The 24,410-nt window shown below is 43.2% G+C and overlaps 1 protein-coding gene across 2 annotated transcripts in view; it reads right to left on the reverse strand.

The window, feature by feature from the left end:
- Positions 1–24,410, reverse strand: part of LOC126263122 (uncharacterized) — a 154,254-nt gene that overhangs the window by 70,610 nt on the left and 59,234 nt on the right. For both annotated transcript variants that reach the window (XM_049960139.1, XM_049960138.1), the window contains exon 2: positions 2,933–3,071. In XM_049960139.1, the coding sequence (XP_049816096.1) occupies positions 2,933–3,071 (139 nt within the window). The remainder of the gene's footprint in view (positions 1–2,932; positions 3,072–24,410) is intronic.

The following is a 24,410-nucleotide window of genomic DNA, read 5'->3' on the forward strand; positions in this document are numbered from 1 at the left end:
AGTATTCCACTGTTCTTCCAACAACAATTTTTTGCAAATTCATAGAATTGCTATTCTTGTTGCAAACCGTCTTTGTGAGCACAAGTCAACTATTTTCTCCGCGTTCTTTTTGTGTTCTCCATAAAGAATAGTGTGTGTGGTATCTCTTTGTTTGTGAAAATCTCATATTTTTTGAAATTGAGCAGTACTTGGCTCAAGTGTACGATACAGGCCGAATGAAAGCTACATTTTCTGTGCACCTTTTATCCTGGCATCAACATGGTGTAACACTGTCCCCTTCTCACTCGACATGATATGTTTCCTTGACCTTCTGCAGAAGACAACAAATTGGTTTGATGCTCAAAACAGATAAGTTCTATATATTGTAATTACTTCGAAACTGGGACTCGTATTATGAAGAGTTACACGCCGTTGGATTCGTTTCTTTTAGATTTACAATACTAACAGCAGACATTACTGTAATGTCCGCCCTGATAGCTAAGTGGTCAGCGTGACGGATTGCCGTTCTACGGGACCGGGTTCGATTCCCGCGTTTTTCTCCGCTCAGGGACTGCGTGTTGCGCGCAAGTCGCCCATTGTGGCGTCGAATGTAATAAGATCTGCACCAAGGCGGCCGGTCCTGCCCCGCAAGGGGCCTCCCGGCCAATGGCGCCAAACGCTCGTTTCCATTACTGTAGTGTCACTTGAAAAAGCAAAGTTGATGCCGATATCAACACAACTACAGAAAGAATCTATACAACGTTTAGTGAGGACTTTTTCGCAACTTATCCGGGTGAAAATACCTTTACGATATCTTAAACAAGGGCCTGCCATGGGATGCGAAATTTCACGCGGGCCGTATAATGGCAAAGGCTGGGCCTGCCGTGGCTCTGCTCGTTACTTCCCGAAAGTACTCGGTGCAGCGTGACATTTCGATAGTATTGTGGTGTGGATTTCTCTGTCGGCATAACTCTCTTCAGCTCGGCAGAGTCGTAGCGTCAGCGCTGATTCCCCTTCACTATTTGTTCATGGTGTAAAGGAAGTTGGCTGTACACACAAAAAGTGACAGTCTAGCGATATGTCGTCACAGGCCTTTCGAAATGACGTGAGAGAGGAATGGGAATTCGCAGTATACATCAAACCTTCGCATAAGCGATGGGTACTACATGCTAGCTGTGAAACGGTGCTACAGAACTTTGCAAATATAATTTAAAGATTTAGTTGGCAACTAAAGAGTACGACATTACAACGATCGTCAGACGGGATTCAAAATTTGTATATTTTTGCTAAATTTGGGGTCATGCTGCACATGAACAAACTGATGATACCAACAGCAAAATGTCTGAAGTCGCACACATTATTCCAGTGTCAGCTGCAAACAGTTTTCGATGAAACTGAACGAAGAACATGGAGACTTTATACATTACTGCAAAGTACGTTGCTTTGTCTAGGGGTATGACGAACTATTTTTCGATTTAAGACTCGCCGTTGTTTAATTTCTGAAAGAAAACGGAGTGCAGGAACGAAATTTAGAATACCTGCAATGGATTGCAGACCTCACATTTTAAGTTTACATCACTGCACGCTGCCTACAATTCGACATTACAAGGGAAGAAACAACTTCTTTCTGATTTCATCGGAATGCATTTTAAAAGAAAATCGTGTTGTAGCAGGGACACATTCTGGCAAACACAGTCCATTTCTCTAAGCTCACTGTCTTTATAGAAAACGCGAGGTTGTTCCGTTGAAAGAAATTCAAGGATAGATTCCTAAACGTCTTGAGGACACTTCCTTCTTATATCTATTTTCGAGCTTTTTCCGAGACCGTTGTCTGTTTCAGTTGAAATTGTCCCTGTGAGCATGCTGAGCATGCAGATGTAACTGGCTGAGCTGCTGGGTAATCACCGGTTAAATGACAAATCCTCTTACGTTAAAAATGTCCAGGACGTCTTCATTGCTTTTACTTAGGTAGAGTTTCTAGAGTTTCCATATCTCCATTATGAAGTTACAAAAGTGATACAATATTTCGATCGACGTATTTGTGTGGAAGACCTTTTTCAATTACACACTAAATAAGTCACAATAGCTTACCAACATAGGGGAAAATTTGTGATGTTATCTGTGTTTGTCCTTGTGACAACAGTTTGTGCCAGATAACAATTATGTCTTCATTATTGTTAAATAATTATTAAATTAATAATTATTAAATTATTAATAATTATTAAATAATACTGCAAATGTGTTTTGCTTGTCATCTTTGTTGTTGAGATACGTGAAATGTAAAACCAAGTTGCACACAGTGCGACTGCACTGCCGTTTAAAATGTGCCGCGTTCGCGGTTTCCCCTCTTACCCCTCCACGCGCCCAGACAGTGTGGCGTGGCGGTCGGGCAAATGTGCAGCGAGGCTGAGTGCTGTGGCACTCGTGCCAGGGCTGAACTCTTGACTTGCTTTGTCATATATGATTCCAGACGGAAATATTTGAGGCGAACAACGTAGCTGAATCACCATGTATAGGACACATCTTGTTCCCAAAATTGGCTATGTAGTATTCCCCTTGCCACACTTGATGACGGAAGTATTTGAAGTATAGTACGGTGAATGAACTACGTAATTCAGTTGTTGAGGTCGAACATTCCTTTGGCTATTCACAACGCACAAAGTAGTCCATCTTACGTAGACAGCTAACGATAAGATTCGAATGATCATACAAACAAAAGAAGGCAACATCAAAATGTATTCTGAAACATCATTTTCTTGTTACTATACCCACGTTTCCCTCGAATAGTTTGTGCGAACTTATACAGCTATTTAGCGGAGCTATGGTTTCAAAATATTCTAACAGCGATTGAATACCGGATTCTGGTTCTTTACATCACCATTAAGACCCACTGTTAACGCAGAAGTCCATGCTTCCATTAAGCAGTACTGAAGCAGTGACAAATTATACGTACTTTTATGTGCTTCCTCAGTCCAAAATGATCGGCATAGTCGTTTAAGAACTGGAGAATGTCCTTTGCTGGCAGGTAAGATTCTTCTCTGTGTGGAATAGGAAAATCTGGGAATCCCATAACCTCTTTCGGAAGATTTGTCCTGAAAAAATAATTCAATCACAAGTGATATATAACTTGGTATACATTCTATTCACTTTTGTTTTTGTGTAGACTTACATTAACAAAACTGATGTGAAAGTATACTACAATGATATTTTAAAAATAGAAAGTTTTCTTTTACATAGTAATCAAATGATAACGACTAGAGAAAACCACACTAGGACATTTCGACACGAAGGGTCCACTTCACTCAATATAGTTGTAAAATAAAAAATAAAAAAATAGGTTTCCTGTACCATGATATTCTACAGGGCAATGTTCAACAAAAAATATTTCGCAAACTGTAGAAAAATATCAGTATTTTTTTAAAAAAAGAGTCCTTTTAAGATAGTGTGCTTCGAGTGCTATAAACTTGTCTAAGTGAACTATCAGCATTTTCCTGCTATTCCCTCAAACAGTGCAAGTTATTTCTAGATGAAGCGATCCAGACCTCGTTTGATAGCAAATTTTTGCTTACCGAGCCATAGTTTCAAACTAGGATAAAGAATACATTATCTAAGTAAACTTTTGTTTCAAATTATTTGATAATGAAAGTACTGAATGTGTAGACCACAAAAATGTACTTAACTAAATAAAATGTTTTACCATAAATGGCATTTCATTTGTGTGTTCCTACAGGATAGGTAGCAGACACATTGGCAAACTTCACCTAAGGAGAACAACCCAAGTCAGAACTGGGTAATGTATGGTGTGGCGTACCCTAAGGGTCATTACTGGGTCTAGTTCTATTCTTAGCCTACACAAACAATTTAAGAGTGACTTTAAAAAGGGCCCAAACTCAGTTTTATCAGAAAGAGCTCAGATGGTAGCTGGACGACCAGTTTACAACAAAGTTTCAGTCTTATTTTCACAGAGACTCATATTATGCAATTTCGAAAAGAGCAGAAATAACCACGTTATGCAGGGTGTGGCGCAGGAATTTCCTTAATTTTTTTTAAAAAATTATAAAACAGAAAATACTGGGGACGGCGAATTAATTTTCTTTCTTTATATAGAGGTTCATTTCAAGTTTTATTTCATTAGGTTTTGAAAATGATGTTTTGAACGTGGGCTCCGTTCTGCTCAGTCCATTTGGGGAATAGAAATCAGAAGTTTCAGTCCACTTCACCCAGCATTTCTGTGTGTTTTGGTAATAGCAGCACGAATATTGTTCTGCAGTTCACCGAGATTCCGTGGAGGATTGGTACTCGAAGAGATGAGACAGTCCGGAAAGTGTTCGCGCAAGAAGAGTCATTGACGTTCGTGCCGTGTGAGCTTTGACGCCGTCTTGTTGGAACCTGAAATCCCCCATATCCATTTCTTCAAATGCAGGACTAAAAAGACTCCTGAGTCACCTGGGAATAACGCTCAGAAGTGACCGTAATTGCCCTATCGTTCTCTTCGAAAGCTGTGGGACACTAGTGTGTGTTGTATATAGCACACCAAACGGTCACACGTTCTGTATAGTGGGGCTGCTCATGAAGTCCGAGGGTTCGTGCCACTCCAATAGCTCATGTTTTGTTTATTCCGCATCCAGACAAATAAAAATGTGCTCGTCACCGACACCCACACATCCAGATGTCGGACAGTTAGATTTGGACCAAACGTTGTACGTCGATAGACTATCAACCAAAACTCCCATTTAGTTCGTACTATGAGCTGTCGTCCAGCAAAATGGGCGTAAACGTTAATTAAAAGTAACACCAGAACTACCAGAGCACATGAAAAGCACGTCTTTGAGCTTTGTTTGTCTTTTCCATGAAAGAGTTGATAGCACACAGGCTCGTTGTACGTAGGGTCCTGGGTTCAAATCTCAATTATGGTAATTTTTTTTTTACTGTACTATGTGTGAAAGTGTTATATGGGACATTTTCGTGACATGTAAAACAGCTGTTTGGAGTTGACACCAATGTTCTCTTGGCAATCTGCGTTCGCATTCTTTCTTTGAAAGTAGTAAATCTATAGAGTACATTTGTAATTTTACAGAATATACAATCAGAACAGAAAAATACAGAAATAATTGCATCACACGTGCGGAAGTAATAGTAATAATAATAATAATAATAATACACATAATAAAACTAACAGTAGTAAACATAAAGAATATAATATATCTAATGTATGCGGCGCCGCTATCTGTAGTCAATTATTAATATTATTATTATTACAATTATTATTATGATTATTATTACCGTTAGTAGTTCCACACTCGTGATGCAATTGTTTCTTTATTCAATTGTCCCATTGTTTCTGTTTATTCTGTGACACTACAATTACAGTAGCTGCTCCATCAAGAGACGTGTCTGTTCTGCCTCACGTGTTTGACAGAACACCACACCTATCTATACAAATGTACTCTATAGGCTTGCTACTTTCAAATGACGAAGCGAAAGCAGACTACCAAAAGAACGTTTCTACAACCTCCAAAAAATCAATACCGCGGTTCGATCGCGTCCGTGTGGTTATTTTGTGCCAGGAAGGACTCTCAACAAGGGAAGTGTCCAGGCGTCTCGGAGTGAACCAAAGCTATGTTATTCGGACATGCAGGAGATACAGAAGAAAGGAACTGTCGATGACATGTCTCGCTCAGGCCGCCCAAGGGCTACTACTGCAGTGGATGACCGCTACCTACGGATTATGGCTCGGACGAACCCCGACAGCAACGCCACCATGTTGAATAATGCTTTTCGTGCAGCCACAGGACGTCGTGTTACGACTCAAACTGTACGCACTAGGCTGCATGATGCGCAACTTTACTCCCGACGTCCATTGCGAGGTCCATCTTAGCAACCATGACACCGTGCAGGACCCAACAACATGCCGAATGGACCGCTCAGGATTGGCGTCACGTCCTCTTCACCGATGAGTGTCGCATATGCTTTCAACCAGACAATCGTCGGAGACGTGTTTGGAGGCAACCCAGTCAGGCTGAACGCCTTAGACACACTGTCCAGCTAATGCAGCTAGGAGGAGGTCCCATGCTGTTTTGGGGTGGCGTTATGTGGGGTCGACGTATGCCGCTAATAGTCATGGAAGGCGCCGTAACGGCTGTACGATACCGATAGTGCAACCATATCGGCAGCGTATTGGCGAGGCAATTCGCGCCCCCATCGTACACATCTTGTGAATGACTTCCTTCAGGATAACGACATCACTCGAGTAGAAAGGCCAGTATGTTCTCCAGACATGAATACTATCGAACATACCTGGGATACATTGAAAAGGGCTGTGTATGGACGATGTGAGCCACCAACCACACTGCGGGATCTACGCCGAATCGCCGTTGAGGATTGGGACATTCTGGACCAACAGTGTCTTGATGAACTTGTGGATAGCAGGCCACGACGAATACAGGCATGCATTGATGCAAGAGGCGGCGTACCGGCATGTACAGCAATGTGGACCACCACCTCTGAAGGTCTCGCTGTATGGTGGTACAACATGCAATGTGTGGTTTTCATGAGGAATAAAAAGGGCGGAAATGATGTTTATGTTGATCTCTATTCCAATTTTCTGTACATGTTCCGGAGCTCTCGGAACCGAGATGATGCAAAACTTTTTTTGATGTGTACACTTCTCGATATATTCAAAATAAATCCTTATATATAAAATTGTCGTGTCACAGTGTTAGTTGCCATACTCCACCGAAACAGCTCGATCGATTCTTATGAAATTTTACATGTATATTCAGTAGGTCTGAGAATCGGCCGTAATCTATTTTTCATACCCCTAAGTGATAACTGTGGTGCACCCCAAACATTTTTTCTTATTTTTTGGACAGAACTTTTTATTTTTATTTTTTATGATGTGGCATTACAAAATACAAACAACCCTAAATTTTCACTCTTCTACCACCAACTCCTACTTTTTAATAGCGATTCTAGTAATTTAATAATTTTCAGCCCCAGTCGATAACTGATCAATTATCACTTGATCAATTATCTCCGCCATGTGTCTACCGGTGATAGTCTTTCACTATTCGATAGATAGGTAATTGAAGAAAACGTACCAAAAGCAACGACTGGAATATCCCTCTTTGAATCCACGTAACTAGACCGAGAAGTTTAACTCGGTAGCACGCGTCATTCGCCAAACCGACATTTAGGCCTAGCGCACACGCATCGATTTTTATCGTACGGAAATATATCGTACGATCAAAGTCTTTTAGTGGAGCAAAGAAGTTCCTATGCTCTCCTTTGTTCCTCTAAAAGAATTTAATCGTACAATATTTTTACGTACGATAAAAATCGATGCGTGTGTGCTTGTCCTATTCATAATGCTGGCGAACACGTTTCGACACGAAATTGCCGCTATGTTTGTATGCTCATGGACGAGCCGTGTATCGGCTGCAATTGTTAAATCCGCGCGACACAGTTTTCGGCCATTATTATTATTTGTCACGAGCTCCCGCCAACAATGGCTATTGTGTTACACGTATACATTGTCTTACACGTATACATTATTCTTGTAGACTAGAGATAATTTATATGGCAAAACAACATTTGCCGGGTCAGCTATAACATATAAAGATTTTCAGAGACGGAACGAAGTTCGCCGGGTATAGCTAGTATACTATACGATCCAGTAACATTCCTTACAGCTCACAAAGCTTTTGTTTTTATTTACGATTAAACATTATTTTATTTATGTTCAATTATAAAAACGTTTAATGAGGAATTATTTGAGACTGAATATTAAAGCACTAAAAAGTTGTGCTAAACCAGGGTCGGCCAAGAAATGCCAAACTGCGTGCAAGCATGATGTGCGGATCACATGAGGGCCGAGTCTCGGCCTGTCTCGGCTTTACTCGGCACTTTTCGGAAATGCTCGGTCAGTGTGACGTTTCATTATCATTGCGGTGCGGCCTTTTGCCGGTCGGTACTATTTTCTTCAGTTCGGCAGAATCTTCGTGTCAGTGTTGTTTACCCTTCGCTGTTTGTTCGTGGTATAATGGTTCAAATGGCTCTGAGCACTATGGGACTCAACATCTTAGGTCATAAGTCCCCTAGAACTTAGAACTACTTAAACCTAACTAACCTAAGGACATCACACACACCTATGCCCGAGGCAGGATTCGAACCTGCGACCGTAGCAGTCCCGCGGTTCCGGACTGCAGCGCCAGAACCGCTAGACCACCGCGGCCGGCTGTTCGTGGTATAAAAGGAGCTTTCAGGTCTAGTGGCTCTTTGCTCGAACAGATTCAGTCTAGCGATTTACTTTCACAATTTTTTTTTAAATGAATGGGAATAACAGAAAAGAAAGATAAAAATCCTCAATATCTGTTATGCAATAAACAGTTGCATAATCGACAGTGCCGCAGATTTGCTGTAGAACAACGTTACAACACCATGCAGAAATAAATTAAGGATTTAGTTGATGACGAAAGAGCAATTACAATGTTCGACAGACGTGATTCACTGATATGTACATCAAGAAACACACCTTGCAGAAAGAAATTAAAAATTTAGTTGACGATGAATATGCAAAATGATCGATAGACAGGATTCATTGTTCTGTCCAACAAGAAACACTTGCTAAATTTGCAGGCATCGATCACGTGTTGAATTGGTGGTACGAACAGTAAATTATCGCGAGCGTTATTCCATAGTGAATGGCAACAGTTTTCGGTGGAACTGAAGAGTATAGAGACTTTATTATTGCAAAATACATTAGTAAAGCCAAGACACACGTCTGGAATGCGTTCCGATTTAAAACCCACTATTGTTGAATTTATGAAGGAAAAAAGGGCAGGAACGAAAATTTGAACATCCTGAACGGATTTCTGACGTCGCTTTTTAAATGAACTTTACTGCCCACTACCCACAGTGAGGCATTACAAGGTGAGTAACAAAACATATTCTTATTTGACAGAGATGCATTTAAAAACAAAATCGAATTTGAAAGGGACAAATTCTAACAAAAAACAGCGTCAACTACCTTCAGCTCACTGGTGTTAAAGAAAATGCCAGGTCTGAAAAGTTCAGTGTGACCCTGAATGAATTACAAGGATAGTTTTCTAAATAATTTGAGGGCTCTGCACATCTGTTTTCGAGACCGTTTGCTGTTTCCATCTGCAGATGAAACTTATTGATCTGCAGTGTAATTACTGTACAAAAGACAAAATTCTTTTGTGTTAAAACTGTCCATGAGGCCTACCTTGTCCTCCCTTGAAGAGTAACACGGTTCCGTAATGAGGTTACAAACACGATAAAATATTTCTCGACATATGTGTGTGGAAAGCTTTTTTCGATTATGAAACTAAATAAGTCACAGTTACGTGGAAACCCGAGTGAAAAAAATCTGTGAAATTGACTACATCTGTCCGTATGCAGAAATAAAAATTCAGCGCGCAAACGAAATAATAAAATACATACTGAAAATTTGTTTTGATTGTGACCTACTTTGTCGTGAGAAATGGAATATGATATCAAGTCGTATGCATTGGGACTATATTGCCATTTAAATGTGGCGCATTCGCAATTTCCTCCTCTTCACGCTCAGGCAACGTGGTGTGGTTGTGGGAAAAATATGCAGCGTAGAGACAGAGCTATGGCACGTGAACCACGGCACTGCTCACGTGCCGAATTCTTGGCTGTACCTGTGGTAAATATATTTTTATAAATTTTGAAGATACATCTGTAATGATTATCATTATATTTACATTTCTTTTGGTTTATCACTCAAATACGTTTATCAAGCGAGTTATTTAATGTATTGACAGTATATGAATCTATCGTCGAATAAATATACTGATATATATCAATACATATGCATATCGAGATATCCATTGCCAGTCCAGTCTTGGCACCTTTTAAAAGAAATCTGTGTTAGTAATTCTAAACTCCACTCTAAAGTTGGATATTGTACATTACTGACCATTAAAATTGCTACACCACGAATATGACGTGCTACAGACGGGAAATTTAACCGACAGGAAGAAGATGCTGTGATATGTAAATAATTAGCTTTTCGGAGCATTCACACAAGGTTGGCGCCGCTAGCGACACCTACAACGTGCTGACATGAGGAAAGTTTCCAACCGATTTCTCATACACAAACAGCAGTTGACCGGCGTTGCCTGGCGAAACGTTGCTGTGATGCCTCGTGTAAGGAGGAGAAATGCGTACCATCACATTTCCGACTTTGATAAAGGTCCGATTGTAGCCTATCGCGATTGCGGTTTATCGTGTCACGACATTGTTGCTCGCGTTGCTCGAGATCCAATGACTGTTAGCAGAATATGAATCGGTGGGATCAGGAGGGTAATACGGAACACAGTGCTGGATCCCAACGGCCTCGTATCACTAGCAGTCGAGATGACAGGCATCTTATCCGCATGGCTGTAACGGATCGTGCAGCCACGTCTCGATCCCTGAGTCAAAAGATGGGGACGTTTGCAAGACAACAGCCATCTGCACGAACAGTTCGACAACGTTTCCAGCAGCATGGACTATCAGCTCGGAGACCATGGCTGCGGTTACCCTTGACGCTGCATCACAGACAGGAGCGGCTGCGATGGTGTTCTCAACGACGAACCAGGGTGCACGAATGGCAAAACGTCATTTTTTCGGATGAATCCAGGTTCTGTTTACAGCATAATGATGGTCGCATCCGTGTTTGGCGACATCGCGGTGAACGCACATTGGAAGCGTGTATTCGTCATCGCCATAAGGGCATATCACCCTGCGTGATGGTATGGGGTGCCATTGGTTACACGTCTCGGTCACCTCTTGTTCGCATTGACGGCACTTTGAACAGTGGACGTTATATTTCAGATGTGTTACGATCCATGGCTCTACCCTTCATTCGATCCCTGCGAAACCCTACATTTCAGCAGGATAATGCACGACCGCATGTTGCAGGTCCTGTACGGGCGTACTTGGATACAGAAAATGTTCGGCTGCTGCTCTGGCCAGCACATTCTCCAGATCTCTCACTAATTGAAAACATCTCGTCATGATGGCCGAGCAACTGGCTCGTCACAATACGCCAGTCACTACTCTTGATGAACTGTGGTATCGTGTTGAAGCTGCATGGGCAGCTGTACCTGTACAGGCCATCCAAGCTGTGTTTGACTCAATGCCCAGGCGTATCAAGGCCGTTATTACGGCCAGAGGTGGTTGTCCTGGGTACTGATTTCTCAGGATCTATGCACCCAAATTGCGTGAAAATGTAATCACATGTCAGTTCTAGTATAACATATTTGTCCAATGAAACCCGTTTATCATCTGCATTTCTTCTTGGTGTAGCAATTTTAATGGCCAGTAGTGTAAATGGACGTTTTAGGAAAGATTGTTAACTAGCATTGTGTGTGAAGGCAGATATTTGTATGAAAAAGCCTGTAACTGGTACTGTTTGCCGGTCGTGGTGGCCGAGCGGTTCTAGGCGCTTCAGTCAAAAACCGCGCGACTGCTACGGTCGCAGGTTCGAATCCTGCCTTGGGCATGGATGTATGTGATGTCCTTAAGTTAGTTAGGTTTAAGTAGTTCTAAGTTCTAGGGGACTGATGACCTCAGTTATTAAGTCCCATAGCGCTAAGAGCCATTTGAACCATTTTCGTACTGTAAAGGATGTGTTGTGCTATTCTAAATGAAGCAATAAATAAACTAAATAATGAAGGAAAAGTTTCGGACAAAAAGTTTAATAACTGCTTGCAACTCCATCATGTAGTTCACACTTCACAATTACCACTCCCTATATGTACTTAAAATTTGCCACAATGCACATAAAGAATCGCGCTTACCGGCACCGATGGGTTTTGAAATAAATTTGCGCTATTTCATTATCATTCAGTTGGCCTATGGAACTTCCCTAGAACCGCTCATTACAATACTGCCCCGCTGGATCGCTAACGTGCGGAAGATGGAAGAGGGTGGGATTGAACTCGAAAATGATACACAGTCTGGGGATCAGGATCTATGGTCAAGCACGTCCACTCTTTGCGATCTAGTACTGACGACGAAACTTTCCTCGATCACCTGGTATTTACGTGTTAAGCTGGTATTAGGCATGTAGGCATAATTCAGTGTAGATGTCGCGATAAGACCATCAATTGTTAAAATAGACCTTAGCTGTTTTTTTTTTTTTTTATCTCACGCGACAGCCATCACGTGTTACGCTTATCGTTCTGACTCTTGAGTGCAGTCTAAGTCCTCGACCGCTGCAGTAGTCATCCAAATGGCCTTGTTTTTCACATGGCGCGCCGCATCGGATACCGATGAGAATGACCTCGCCCTTTTAGACCTTCCGTTCGGCACAGTGATAGCCCGTTACCTAACGGCTAGTGCTTAGCGACTGTTGCGACAACTCATTACGACGGAATCCTCTTCTTGCTTTTCTTCACGTTTCTATGAGTAGGGCATTATTTTATGGGATGAGGTAATGTTATGGTAACCAATGTAATTGGTAACCAGATGCCCTTCTTGACTCAACCACACCCAATGGACGGAATCTGTGTACCCTTTGTCTGTGTCTTGAGTAAATCTGTGTTAAACGGTGCGAACGTTTTCTAACTGTTTGCGTTTCGGGACATGGGAAACCGTCTAAAAACTACATCCAGATAGGTCGGCTCACCAGCCCTCGTCGGTAATCCGCGAGGAAGACTGTATCCTTGGTAGGATCGCGTCCCTGTATCCCGGAAGCGGCGATTCAATGCGATCGGGTATTGGCCGAATCATTACGAAAACGTAATAACGGAACAAAAATGCCCTAATGAATTACTGAAATAAATGTTCCAGAATAATACGCGATCCCGATGATTGGAACACAATACACAGCGTACCCGGTATTGCATCACACACTGCACAAAGAATACAAGCGCCAAAATCCGTATCGAAGGAGGCGTAAACAAGCACAAACAACTCAAAAAACCACATTGGAGGACACAAACACGACCACAGATACCGAAACCTTGGAAGAAACCAAGTGTACATGACTCAGAAGGGATCAACAGTTAAGGTCCAAAACCAACAACACATGATACTACATGCCGTAACAAAGCCACAAACAACACAACAGGCAGTAACAATCATAAAACAAACAAAGCACCACACAAGCAGTGACATCTCATACACAGAGAGTAATAAGGTTATGTCGCTTGACAGGAGAAGAAGGCTAGAAGAAATTTTATTCCGAGGCTGCTCCCACCTCACGACACATTGTTTATTGTTTATAGTAAATTCAAAAAATGGCTCTGAGCACTATGGGACTTAACTTCTGAGGTCATCAGTCCACTAGACTTAGAACTACTTAAACCTAACTAACCTAAGGATATCACACACATCCATGCCCGAGGTTGATGTCACAGAGTGATGTACTTCGGGCAAGTGAGAGACTGTTTGTTTACTCTTAGGAAAATGTATCTTTGACTTGTTGTATTGTATGTTCTGTGACTATGTAATAAAGTGTTGTTACGACTGCTAATCGCTGCTCTCCTGTGATTCACGACATAAAAATTTTGGTGCCGAAACCCGGGAGACAGACTGCCCGAGACAATTTCCACGATTGCCGTTGTGGAAACACGAATTCTGGACGCACGTCACGCGGCAATACTACGAGGGGGCTTACTGCAGCGATTTGTCACACCACGCAACAAGCTCTTCGACGACAACCGCCTGCATACACAGCTAAGTTCAATTGAGTGATGACGGAACATATTTTGTAGTGCCATTTGTAAAGGCAACTGATTACATTATTGCCGCTGTGTACTGCTATTGTAGCTGTTCGATTAGAGCTTTAACGAATTATCAGATCCTACGCTACGCCTGTAGATTGTTTACGACTAGTGCTGCCATCTAGCGACCATCAATTGAACTACTTCCACTAGCGATCCAAAGATAACGCCCTACTAGGACCAGCTGACCGCTAGCCGACACTGCTTTAAACCTTGGAGTAATCAGACGGAATGGACATGCCAGACCACAAACCAGAAGCACAGTTACACTCTCTAAAGAGAAAACGTATGAGAGAAAGAGCAAACATTACGCGACTCGTAGCGGAAGTTGCAAGGTTGTCAGACACATCGGAAATCGCGGATTATAAATATTACAATGACAGACTGGGAAGCGTTCTGAACCGCCTCGTTATATTAGATGAGGACATACACGAGTTGTTAGACGATGACGAATACGAAGAAGATGTTCTTGAATGCGAAGATTATATAGACACCGCGAAACTCACAATTTCTCGATTGTCTCACGAAACAGAGAAACAGCTTGCGAAATCGGTAGCAGACATAAAAATTCCCGACAATCCGCCGGTACAATCTATAACAACGAGTGTTCCCACAGCTTCAGTAAAACTTCCGCCGATCAAGCTTGAGCCTTTTTCAGGCGATATCGAGACATGGGCACGATCCTGGGAGCAGTTTCAGCAGTCGGTTGACTACGATCCGATGGTAACTACAATCAATAAACACATTTTTCTTCGCGGCTATCTCTCGGGAGAACCAAAGCAGTTAGTGGACGGTATTGCGGTGACGGCCGAGACGTACGCAGAAACGAAGAGGACTCTCCAAGCGCGTTATGGCAACAAGGATCGAATAATTCAAGCCCACTTAGAATATCTCGAAGCCATAAAACCAATTAAGCTGTCCACCCCAGACGAACTTAATTCAACATTCATTGAATGCCAGCGACGTATTCAAGCTCTCCGGGGACTTGGGGAAGACGTGAACGGATACGGCCGAGTCCTCGCGCCGAAAATTTTACGCGCTTTTCCGGATGACATATGCCGCCGCTGGATAATTCACGCCAAGCGTACACGAATATCCGAAGGGGACATTTTGCAACTGATGGAGTTTCTGAACGAAGAAGTCGACGGGGCGCTTACTACGCAGAAGATACGCGGTGAATTTTCCAGCACTTCCCACAGCGTCCACACTTCATGTACACGCGAAATCTAAAAGATCGACTCCGAAGGATATCAGCGTAAAGGAACCATTCTGCGTCTTTTGCGAATCTTGCGGTCATTGGGCGCAAGACTGTAAGAAGATCGTACGCATTAATGATCGAATAGATCAATTGAAACTAGCAAACAGATGCTTTCTTTGTCTTCAACGTGGGCACAAAGTGTCCAATTGCAAAAAGAAAGAAAAGGCTCGGTGTGTTAACTGTAAAAGACTGCATCATAAGTCAATTTGTGAGGAACGAAAGGATATTAGGGGTCCTGCGGCTCAGACAAACGTTACTTCCGTGGGAAAGGTATCTGTCGCTCCCCACGGATATACGTACCTTCAGACAGCTCAAGTATGCGTCTCAGGACCTACAGGATTGAGCAGGACAACGCGATGTCTACTGGACGCAGGTAGTCAGTCCAGCTTCATAGCAAAATCGCTGATTGATGATCTGAAACTGCAAACGGTAGACCGACAAGAACTAACCGTTTGTTCCTTTGAATCAAACCCTACACGCCCACGCCACCGCAGGCTTGTTTAGTTTAATATGAAGGGGCTTTGGCAGAATTCTTCAGTGTCACTTACTGCCTTCGAAAGTACTCACGTTATTTCTCACCAGCCTTCGGTTCCACAACATATAAAGAGTTTACCAGATGCCCGTAAGATCACGCTAGCAGATCCGAAAACCGGAAGCACAATTCGCCCATACGCATTTCTGAAACCTTTGTGTTAGTTCCTTCTCTGTTTGGCTGGATACTTAGTGCTAACAAGTCACAAGCCTGCGTACATGCAACCGTGGTAAATTTTGCTCAGACTGACCGATCTCCTCAGCACTCGGACAATTATTTCAGAGGCTTTTGGGACTTGGAAACTATAGGGATTACTGCCGATCAGGATCTACCTGTGAACAACAAGGATACGAGACTTCTTGAAGAGTTTAGAGCATCTTTCTCTATAAAGGATCATCGAGCAGTGGTTACACTTCCCAAAAGGCAACATACAGTGCTTTCGAGTACAGACCGATCGCGGAAAAACAATTCAAACACCTTAGGGAAAGATTTCAACGTCAAGAGACCTTTAAGCAAATGTATTTCGATCTTATGCTAGACTACATTACGAAGGGGCAAGTAGAGGTCGCTCCCACCCCACTCTCAGGAAAGGAGCTATTTTATCTCCCTCATCATGCAGTGAGGAAGGAGAAATACGAAACCACTAAGTGGAGAATAGTCTTTGACGCCTCATCTCACGAAAACAATGCACCTTGTCTGAATGAGGTATTAGAAGTAGGACCGAACCTATTACCAGAGATTCTGGAAATTTTACTGCGTTTCAGACTATATTCTACGGCTATCGTCGCGAACATCACACAAGCTTTACTTCAATTAACCTTGAACGAAAAGGACAAAGACTTGACCAGATTCTTCTGGTTCAAAATTAGCCAGGATCAAACAGGAAATCTTCAAACGACGGACGAAGTAACAGAATACCGTTTTAACAGACTCCCATTCGGCCTGACCTGCAGCCCATTTTTACTTTCTGCAACACTAAGATAACTTGCCGACAAGTGTATGACAGCATTTCCCACCGTAGCGCCACTTATAAACAAGACTGCATACGTGGACGACTTTGTGATCTCAGTAGAAGGTGATAATTTGTTGATAACTGTACACTATGAACTTGTAACCCTAATGAAATTGATCAGTCTCCCCTTATCAAAATGGGCTACCAACTGTGAACAACTCCACACTATCTGGAGGGCAGAAGGGCGAGAACTCCACACCAAGACTCAAGTTTTAGGCGTAGACTGGAACACTGCAGGTGACTACTTCTGTATCGATCCTAGCGAAATCATCAGAAGGTCGTCAGAAGAGCCAGACACCAAACGACTCCTTTTACAATGTACGGCTAAATTCTATGACCCACTCGGACTACTTTCCCCTGTTTCTCTTGTTGGGAAATTGCTATTCCAGGACACATGGTGCCGAGGAATTGGCTGGGATGAACTTATGCCGTGGGACTTAGGGGCACGATGGCGCACTTGGATATCTAGCTTACCTTCATTGTCACATATACGTGTCCCTAGATGGATAGCTACAGCTCATGGAAGAGATTCTCAGCTGCACGTATTCTGTGACGCCTCGGAAAAGGCATATGGAGCAGGCTTGTACATTCGTACTGTCTTAGATGATGACGTCGTAACCCATTTAGTCTGTAGCAAGAACAGACTTGCTCCTATTAAGAAGGTGACATTGCCTCGACTAGAATTTTTAGCGGCTGTAGTTGGGACCAGACTATTGTGTTACTTTTGCCGCGCAACGGACTTTAAAATTGCCCATGCGATATTGTGGACGGATTCTACAATAACACTAAGTTGGATTCGCTGTGATCCTAACAGATGGAAGACCTTCGTTTGTAATCGTGTAACTGAGATACAAACACACACGACTCCCACGCAATGGAAACACTGCCCAGGACCAGACAATCCTCCCACGTGGACTCCTCGGCTACCAAATGAATTCTCTGGATATTTGGTGGCATCGGCCGCCTTGGCTTACACGCCCTCCTGAATGCTGGCCAAACGATACTCCAACGATGGTACGACTTCCTCCCGAAGAAAAGAGTAAGAAAACCCAGAGCCAAGTCTTGTCGATATCTACGCCAACCAGCCTTTTGAACTTACTTAAATTCAGCTCATACTGGAAGCTCATTCGTATCACAGCATGGACTCTCCGCTTCCTACACAACATTCGTCAGAAGAATAAATCTTCAGGAGAACTTACAGCCACCGAATGATCAGCTGCCGAAATGTATTGGATTCGAGTGGGCCAGAGAGATTCCTTCCCCAGCGAATTACATGCACTTCAGAATAACTTACCACTGCCAAGAGAGTCAAAAATCGCACGATACAATCCTTTCCTAGAAGATGGACTGATACGTCTAGGAGGTCGACTGCAGTGCACTAGCCTAAATAGGGAACAAAAACATCCTGCACTCCTTAAGGACGGTTCCCACCACTTCACACAATTGGTTATTCGAGAGACACACATCCGCCTCCATCACTTTGGTGTTCGTTCTGTACTATCCGAACTGCGAACCGAATTTTGGATCCTTAGAGCTCATCAGGCCATCAAAAGAATCCTACACTCATGCCTCGCGTGCAAGATCTTGAAGAATCCACGAGGGCAACAGATCGAAGCACCGCTGCCACCTGAATGAGTTTCACCTGCCAAACCATTTGCTATAACCGGAATAGACTTTGCTGGCCCACTATTCATCAAAGTGGGGAAGGAAACGCACAAGTCATTTATCACTCTTTTCACCTCGAACTCTGCACAGACTTGTCAACGGACAAGTTTCTTATGGCACTGCAGCGATTCGCCGGAAGACGCGGACTACCCCACACGATATATACAGATAACGCGAAAACATTCCACGCCACGAATATGGAACTAGCCCAACTTTGGAAGGCATTAACCACCACAAAAACTTATCAGTTCCTCGCCCACCACGGTATTACTTGGAAATTCATTGTCTGCCGGACGGCTTGGTGGGGAGGATGGTGGGAAAGAATGGTGGGCACTATAAAGCGTTGCCTACGGAAGGTGTTGGGACTCGCAAAGCTCACTGAGGAACAACTGAACACCACCTTGATCAGTATTGAAGCCGCGGTGAACTCCAGGCCCATCACACCAGGAGATGATTGTGATGCACTCACAGCTTCCCACTTTCTGACGGGAGAAAAACTTACGACTATTCCGACGGGACCAAAGCCTTCAGCGAACACGAATTTAACAAAGGAATTTCGACTCAGATAGCAACTCTGTGACAGTTTTTGGAACCGTTGGGTTAAAGAATACCTATTGGAGCTCCGGAACTACCTTGAAGTTAATCGCCCATGGGGATGAGTCATCCTCTTTTGCCCTGGCGACATCGTGCTGGTCCAAGAGGACCTTCCACATATATGGAAGAAGGCCAGGATAGAAAAGGTACTACCAGGAAGAGACGGCAGGGTAAGGTCGATAATACTCCGGACACCAGAAAGTCACATCATTAGTCGTCCTGTGCAGCTGGCCGTACCTTTGGAGGTCGACCAGGGTGGGGAGGATGTCACAGAGTGATGTACTTCGGGCAAGTGAGAGACTGTTTGTTTACTGTTAGGAAAATGTATCTTTGACTTGTATGTTCTGTGACTATGTAATAAAGTGTTGTTACGACTGCTAATCGCTGCTCTACTGTGATTCACGACAGCAGGATTCGAACCTGCGACCGTAGCAGCAGCGCGGTTCCAGACTGAAGCGCCTAGTACCGCTTGTCCACAGCGGCCGGCTACTATTCGTCTTATTATGTGTAGGCAGAAGTGTATTCGCTTTTTTATGTGAAGCTACAACCAATGTATTTTATATATCACATGTATTTTCTGTATAAACCATGTATAAAACTATAAGTATAATGTATTAAGTTATTTAAGGAATACTGCACTCAAGTGGCAATGAACTACATTCTACACTCATGTTCAGAAAAAAACAGAGCACCTTGAACGACTTGAGATAGAGCGTTCAAATTCACAGGACATGCACATTAGTATGTTCTACAGAAATTATTAGTATTTCAGTCACCGGGATTCAGCATGAGTCCTGTTGTCTAGTAGGCACAGGATCTGCTGTGGACCCTGATAACTTGTTCCACGCGTGATGGTATCGACGCGTATAAGGCGCGAATGGTATCCTCCGATACAGCCAGCCATGCTGCATTCACGTGGTTCCAAAGTTCATCTGTGGTGATTGGCATTGGGGCACAGCACTGCACCCATCATTTCACCATATCCCACACATTTTCGATTGGCAACTAATCTGGTGATATGGCGCGCCAGAACAAAAAGCTGACTTCCTGTAACACCAAGAGTAGGCACGCATTCGTACAGCGACATGTGGTCTTCCGTTGTCTTGCTGAAAATTGGAGTCTGGGGTGTAGTGCAGAAAGGATATAGTTACGAATCGCCACATGTCGTTCACGTAGGTCACACTGGTCACAGTGACCTGGACACGCACCAACTGGAATTTGTGATTGTAACCAATAGCACCGCATACCATAAGGCCTTGAGTTGGCGCTGTATGCCTTGTGCGAATGCAGTCACTGTGATGCCGCTCCCCCTGTCTGCAGCGAACCAAAATGCGGCCATCATTTTCAAACAGACGCAACCTGGATTTGTCGGAAAACACTATCTGATGCCATTCCTGTCCCAAGTGATGTCGTTCCAAACACTGTTGCCTTCCAGCATGTTTCTGCATATTCGTCAAAGGTAGCCGAGAAGTGAACGACGCGCACGTAACGCATGCCGAAATAAAGGGCACAGTGCCGAAACACTTCGCCCCACACGAGCAGCAATTTCCCGCATCGATGCACCATTTTTTCTCATGCCAGCAACGCGCCCTCTCTTTCAAACTCACTGACTGGACGGTATGGTTCGCGCATACGTCTGCGAAGCCTCCTGCTCGTCTGGTCAAGTCACACTGACCCTTTCCTTTCGGTTTATAGCGACAAAGAGAGCCGCACCCACATTTTGGCGGTAAGTAGTATTGCGCCGCGATGTAGATGTTAACCTTGAATCCGAGGGCCGACATGGTTCAAATGCTAGTCACTTCTGCAGAACATACTAATGTACACGTCCTGTAAATATGAACGTCCTGTCTCTGGTCGTTCAAGGTGTTCTGTTTTTTCTGAACATGAGTTATTTCTGCTAATAAATTTACAACCACAAATTTATTCTTCATGTAAAACTAAAATTCATGTATTCCATGTAACAAATGCTCAATTAGTGTATAAGCTGTATAACACCAAATATGTAAGTATCTAAGGTATCACACAGAATATGCCACAGCTACCAACAATTAGAAAAACAAATTACTGGATTCCATGTAGTGTCCTGACCTGCAGCACTCCAAGTAATATATCAATACGCACAAACACAACAAACATACATTAACACACACCATTTCAGATGAGACTAGCTTTAGGCCTTCTCACCTTAAATAGGTGGAAGTACGCTATTATCAACCAGCAAGTTACTAGACTATGTTCCACATCCAAATGTAGCATATCACTTCCCTCTGCATACTGTAACTTATTTTTACCACATTTATTGTATTACTTTTTTTAACGTTGCATTATATAAATTATAGTCTCCTCAGCTAGACAGAAACAAATTAGGTAGAGCCGCTTGAACAACCGTAAAGTACTAAATTCTCTGTGACCTTAGAGAAATTTTTTATATTATGTTTTTTATACTATTTAAAATAGCGTTAACAGCAGCATGCCAATAATATTGTAACTATAAGGAGTCTTTGCTATTACTTATAGATTTAGTAGTACCTGACCCACCTTAATTTTCAAGGCCGTGCATTACTCTTTACTGTTAATGAAATAAATAAATAAATGTTCCAAAAAGTATTACCAGAAATCGCTTAGCAAGCTGCAACCCGTAATTGTGAACGATGTTGAATATAGAGCTCATCCACTATTCCACTCTCACGCGAGTTAATAGTGTTTGAAATAACATGAACTTATCAAGATTTGCTAATGACTGAATAAAAGTTCACTGAAACAAGTTTTTTATATGTCGAATTGACCTTAATAAGAGTGGCGGAAATTTGAGGCATTATTCTATTGGAGAAGTGTTAGCGGGTGTGGCTTGTCATTTGCACCCACCAACGTCTATGTGTCAGCTGTTAGGTGAATCACCTAAGCAAATGTGATAAGCGCTTGTACACTTTCGTCTTATATTTATGTTATCTTAGGTGATTATTTTCTACATATAAGAAATTCCAGATCTTATATACTTTCTACACTATGTGTATCATATTTTCTGCCCATCAGTCTTTCACTGAGAATTCTGAGAAATAAAACTTCCAAACAAAGATTAGCAATATCTGGCTATATGTATGCAGAGTGAAGTGACGAATGAAAATTTGTACCAAGGCCAGGATTCGAACCCAGCTCTCCTGTTCACTAGGACGATGCGCTAACCACTATGCCACCCTGGCACTGTGGCGTTGCACAACTGCACAGACTAGCCAAGTACGCCTCTCTAGCCGGCCGGTGTAGCCGAGCGGTTCTAGGCGCTACATTCTGGAACTGCGCGAACGCTACGGTCGTAGGTTCGACTGCTGCCTCGGGCATGGATGTGTGTGATGTCCTTAGGTTAGTTAGGTTTAAGTAGTTCTAAGGTCTATGGGACTGTTGACCTCAGCAGTTAAGTCCCATAGTGCTCAGAGCCATTTTGAACCATGCCTCTCTCCTCAATCTAAGTTCCCATCCACACCTCAACCCGCTTAGTATTCCCCCTAAACTCGAACTGCAATGATTGTAGTACCAAGTGGACTGAGGCATGAATGGGAATTTGGACTGAGGAGGGAGGTGTGCTAGGGTAGTCTGTGCAAAGCCACTGTGCCAGGGTGGTGTAGTGGTTAGCGCATCTTCCTAGTGAACAGGAGACACGGGTTCGAATCCCAGCCTTCGTACAAATTTTCGTTCGTCGCTTCAGTCTGCATATGCATCATAGACGTTTGAGACTTGAAAAGGCCTCTCGTGCCTTATAGTTTCATTTAACACCTAACTAGTTCGTCAGGTAGTGGGGCTGGCCCTTGAGCCTCCTGGCCTGGTGTTTTTTGTCGGGGTTGTCTCCCTCAATGATTGTCCACAGGTAATAGCCTTTAAATGCTTTCCATATGGAGTGCCTCATACAGGGAATTCAACGTGGACGGGGGAACAGCATTATCTTCTTTGCAGAACAGGTAAGGAGTCGTAGAGGCATTACTGTCCAGATTCTGTCATCCCAGTCCATATGGCATGAAGCGGAACATTTGAGATCATATCACGCTCTGATTACAGTCTGAGGGATAAGATAAGGAATGAAGACATCAGAGATGAGTTGGAAATATATTCCATTAATGTGGTAATACAGCCCACCGCACGCACCTGTGACTGTTGCAATGTTGGAACGTGCGGATACTCTCATTCGAGGTGATCGACGGATCACAGTCAAACACCTCACTGCCCAACTGGTCGCCTGTGTTGGTAGTGCTAACACACTCGTCCACCAGTTGGGGTACTCAAGGTATGTTCCCACTGGGTTCCTCTACAGCAGACCGTAGAGCAACAAAGGACCATCTGTGCGGAACCGCTTGCACATTACGAGGCTGATCGGAAGAGCCACAGAAGATAAAAAAAATGGGTTCATCACATCGAACCGGAATCAAAACGGCTATCCATGGGAGGTGCCATCCACCTCTTCTCCGAAGAAAAAGTTCAAAGCCGCACGCTCAGCCGGTGACAGTCTTCTGGGACTCTGAAGCGGTTATTCTGTTTGATGTCCTCCGTCACGGTGCAACGACCAACTCTGAAGCGTTTAATGCTACCTTCGAAAATTTGAAGAAACAACTTCAGCGTGTTCGTCACCGCCGGCCGGGGTGGCCGAACGGTTCTAGGCGCCACGTCTGGAACCGCGCGACCGCTACGGTCGCATGTCCGAATCCTGCCTCGGCCATGGATGTGTGTGATGTCCTTAGGTTAGTTAGATTTAAGTAGTTCTAAGTTCTAGGGGACTGATGACCTCAGAAGTTAAGTCCCATTGTGCTCAGAGCCATTTTTTTGTTCGTCACCACGAAAATGCAACGCAAGGCCTCACCCAAGTCTGCACACCAAAGAGGTGCTTGATTGGACAGTTCTTCCTCATCCACCCTACAGCCCTGATCACCCACTTTCCGACTTCCATTTTCTTGGGCCAATGACGGATTCACTCCACGGGATGACGGGGAGGTTATTGATGCGTCACGACGTTGACTCCGATGTGACCAGCACAGTGGTACGATGCGCACATACAGGCCCTCCCAGTGAGACAAAGTAAGGCCATCGCTTTTAACAGAGTTTATTTTGAAAAAACAGGGTTTTGTAGCCGAAAGAGTGTGGAATAATTTGGTGTATTGGAATCCTCAATAAAACCAAACCGATTTCAAAAAAGTGTTGCATTATTGAACACCCCTCGAAGATATCAGCTTGCAGTGCAGATTTAATATTTTCGAAACAAAGTGGCTCAGAACTTCTTTGCGACAGCATTATTATTGTTTCAGAATGATAATGAATGTAGATCACAGGAGAAGCTGCACTTAGTCACTCGAGATTTCCAGTTGAAGTTTTTTTAAAATTCAGCTGGTCCCGCGCTAGACTGGGGAGTAAACGTGAAATTATGTGTTCGCCAGAAGGGGAAAGCCAATTTTGCTAAGTGGAAATAATAAACGAGTGGCAGACGAAGCCATAGTTGCTACGGGTAAAAAAGAGATTTCCTTTTCTTAAAAAAAGAGGAAATCTCTTGCTATCACCACTTTGCCAGATTCCCATCATATCACGTTCTTCTTCTATAAATTAAATATTTTGCGTAATTTAAGCAATAAA

Source organism: Schistocerca nitens, chromosome 6 (genome assembly GCF_023898315.1).
Source record: "Schistocerca nitens isolate TAMUIC-IGC-003100 chromosome 6, iqSchNite1.1, whole genome shotgun sequence".
In the NCBI taxonomy this organism is placed as follows: Eukaryota; Metazoa; Arthropoda; class Insecta; order Orthoptera; family Acrididae; genus Schistocerca; species Schistocerca nitens.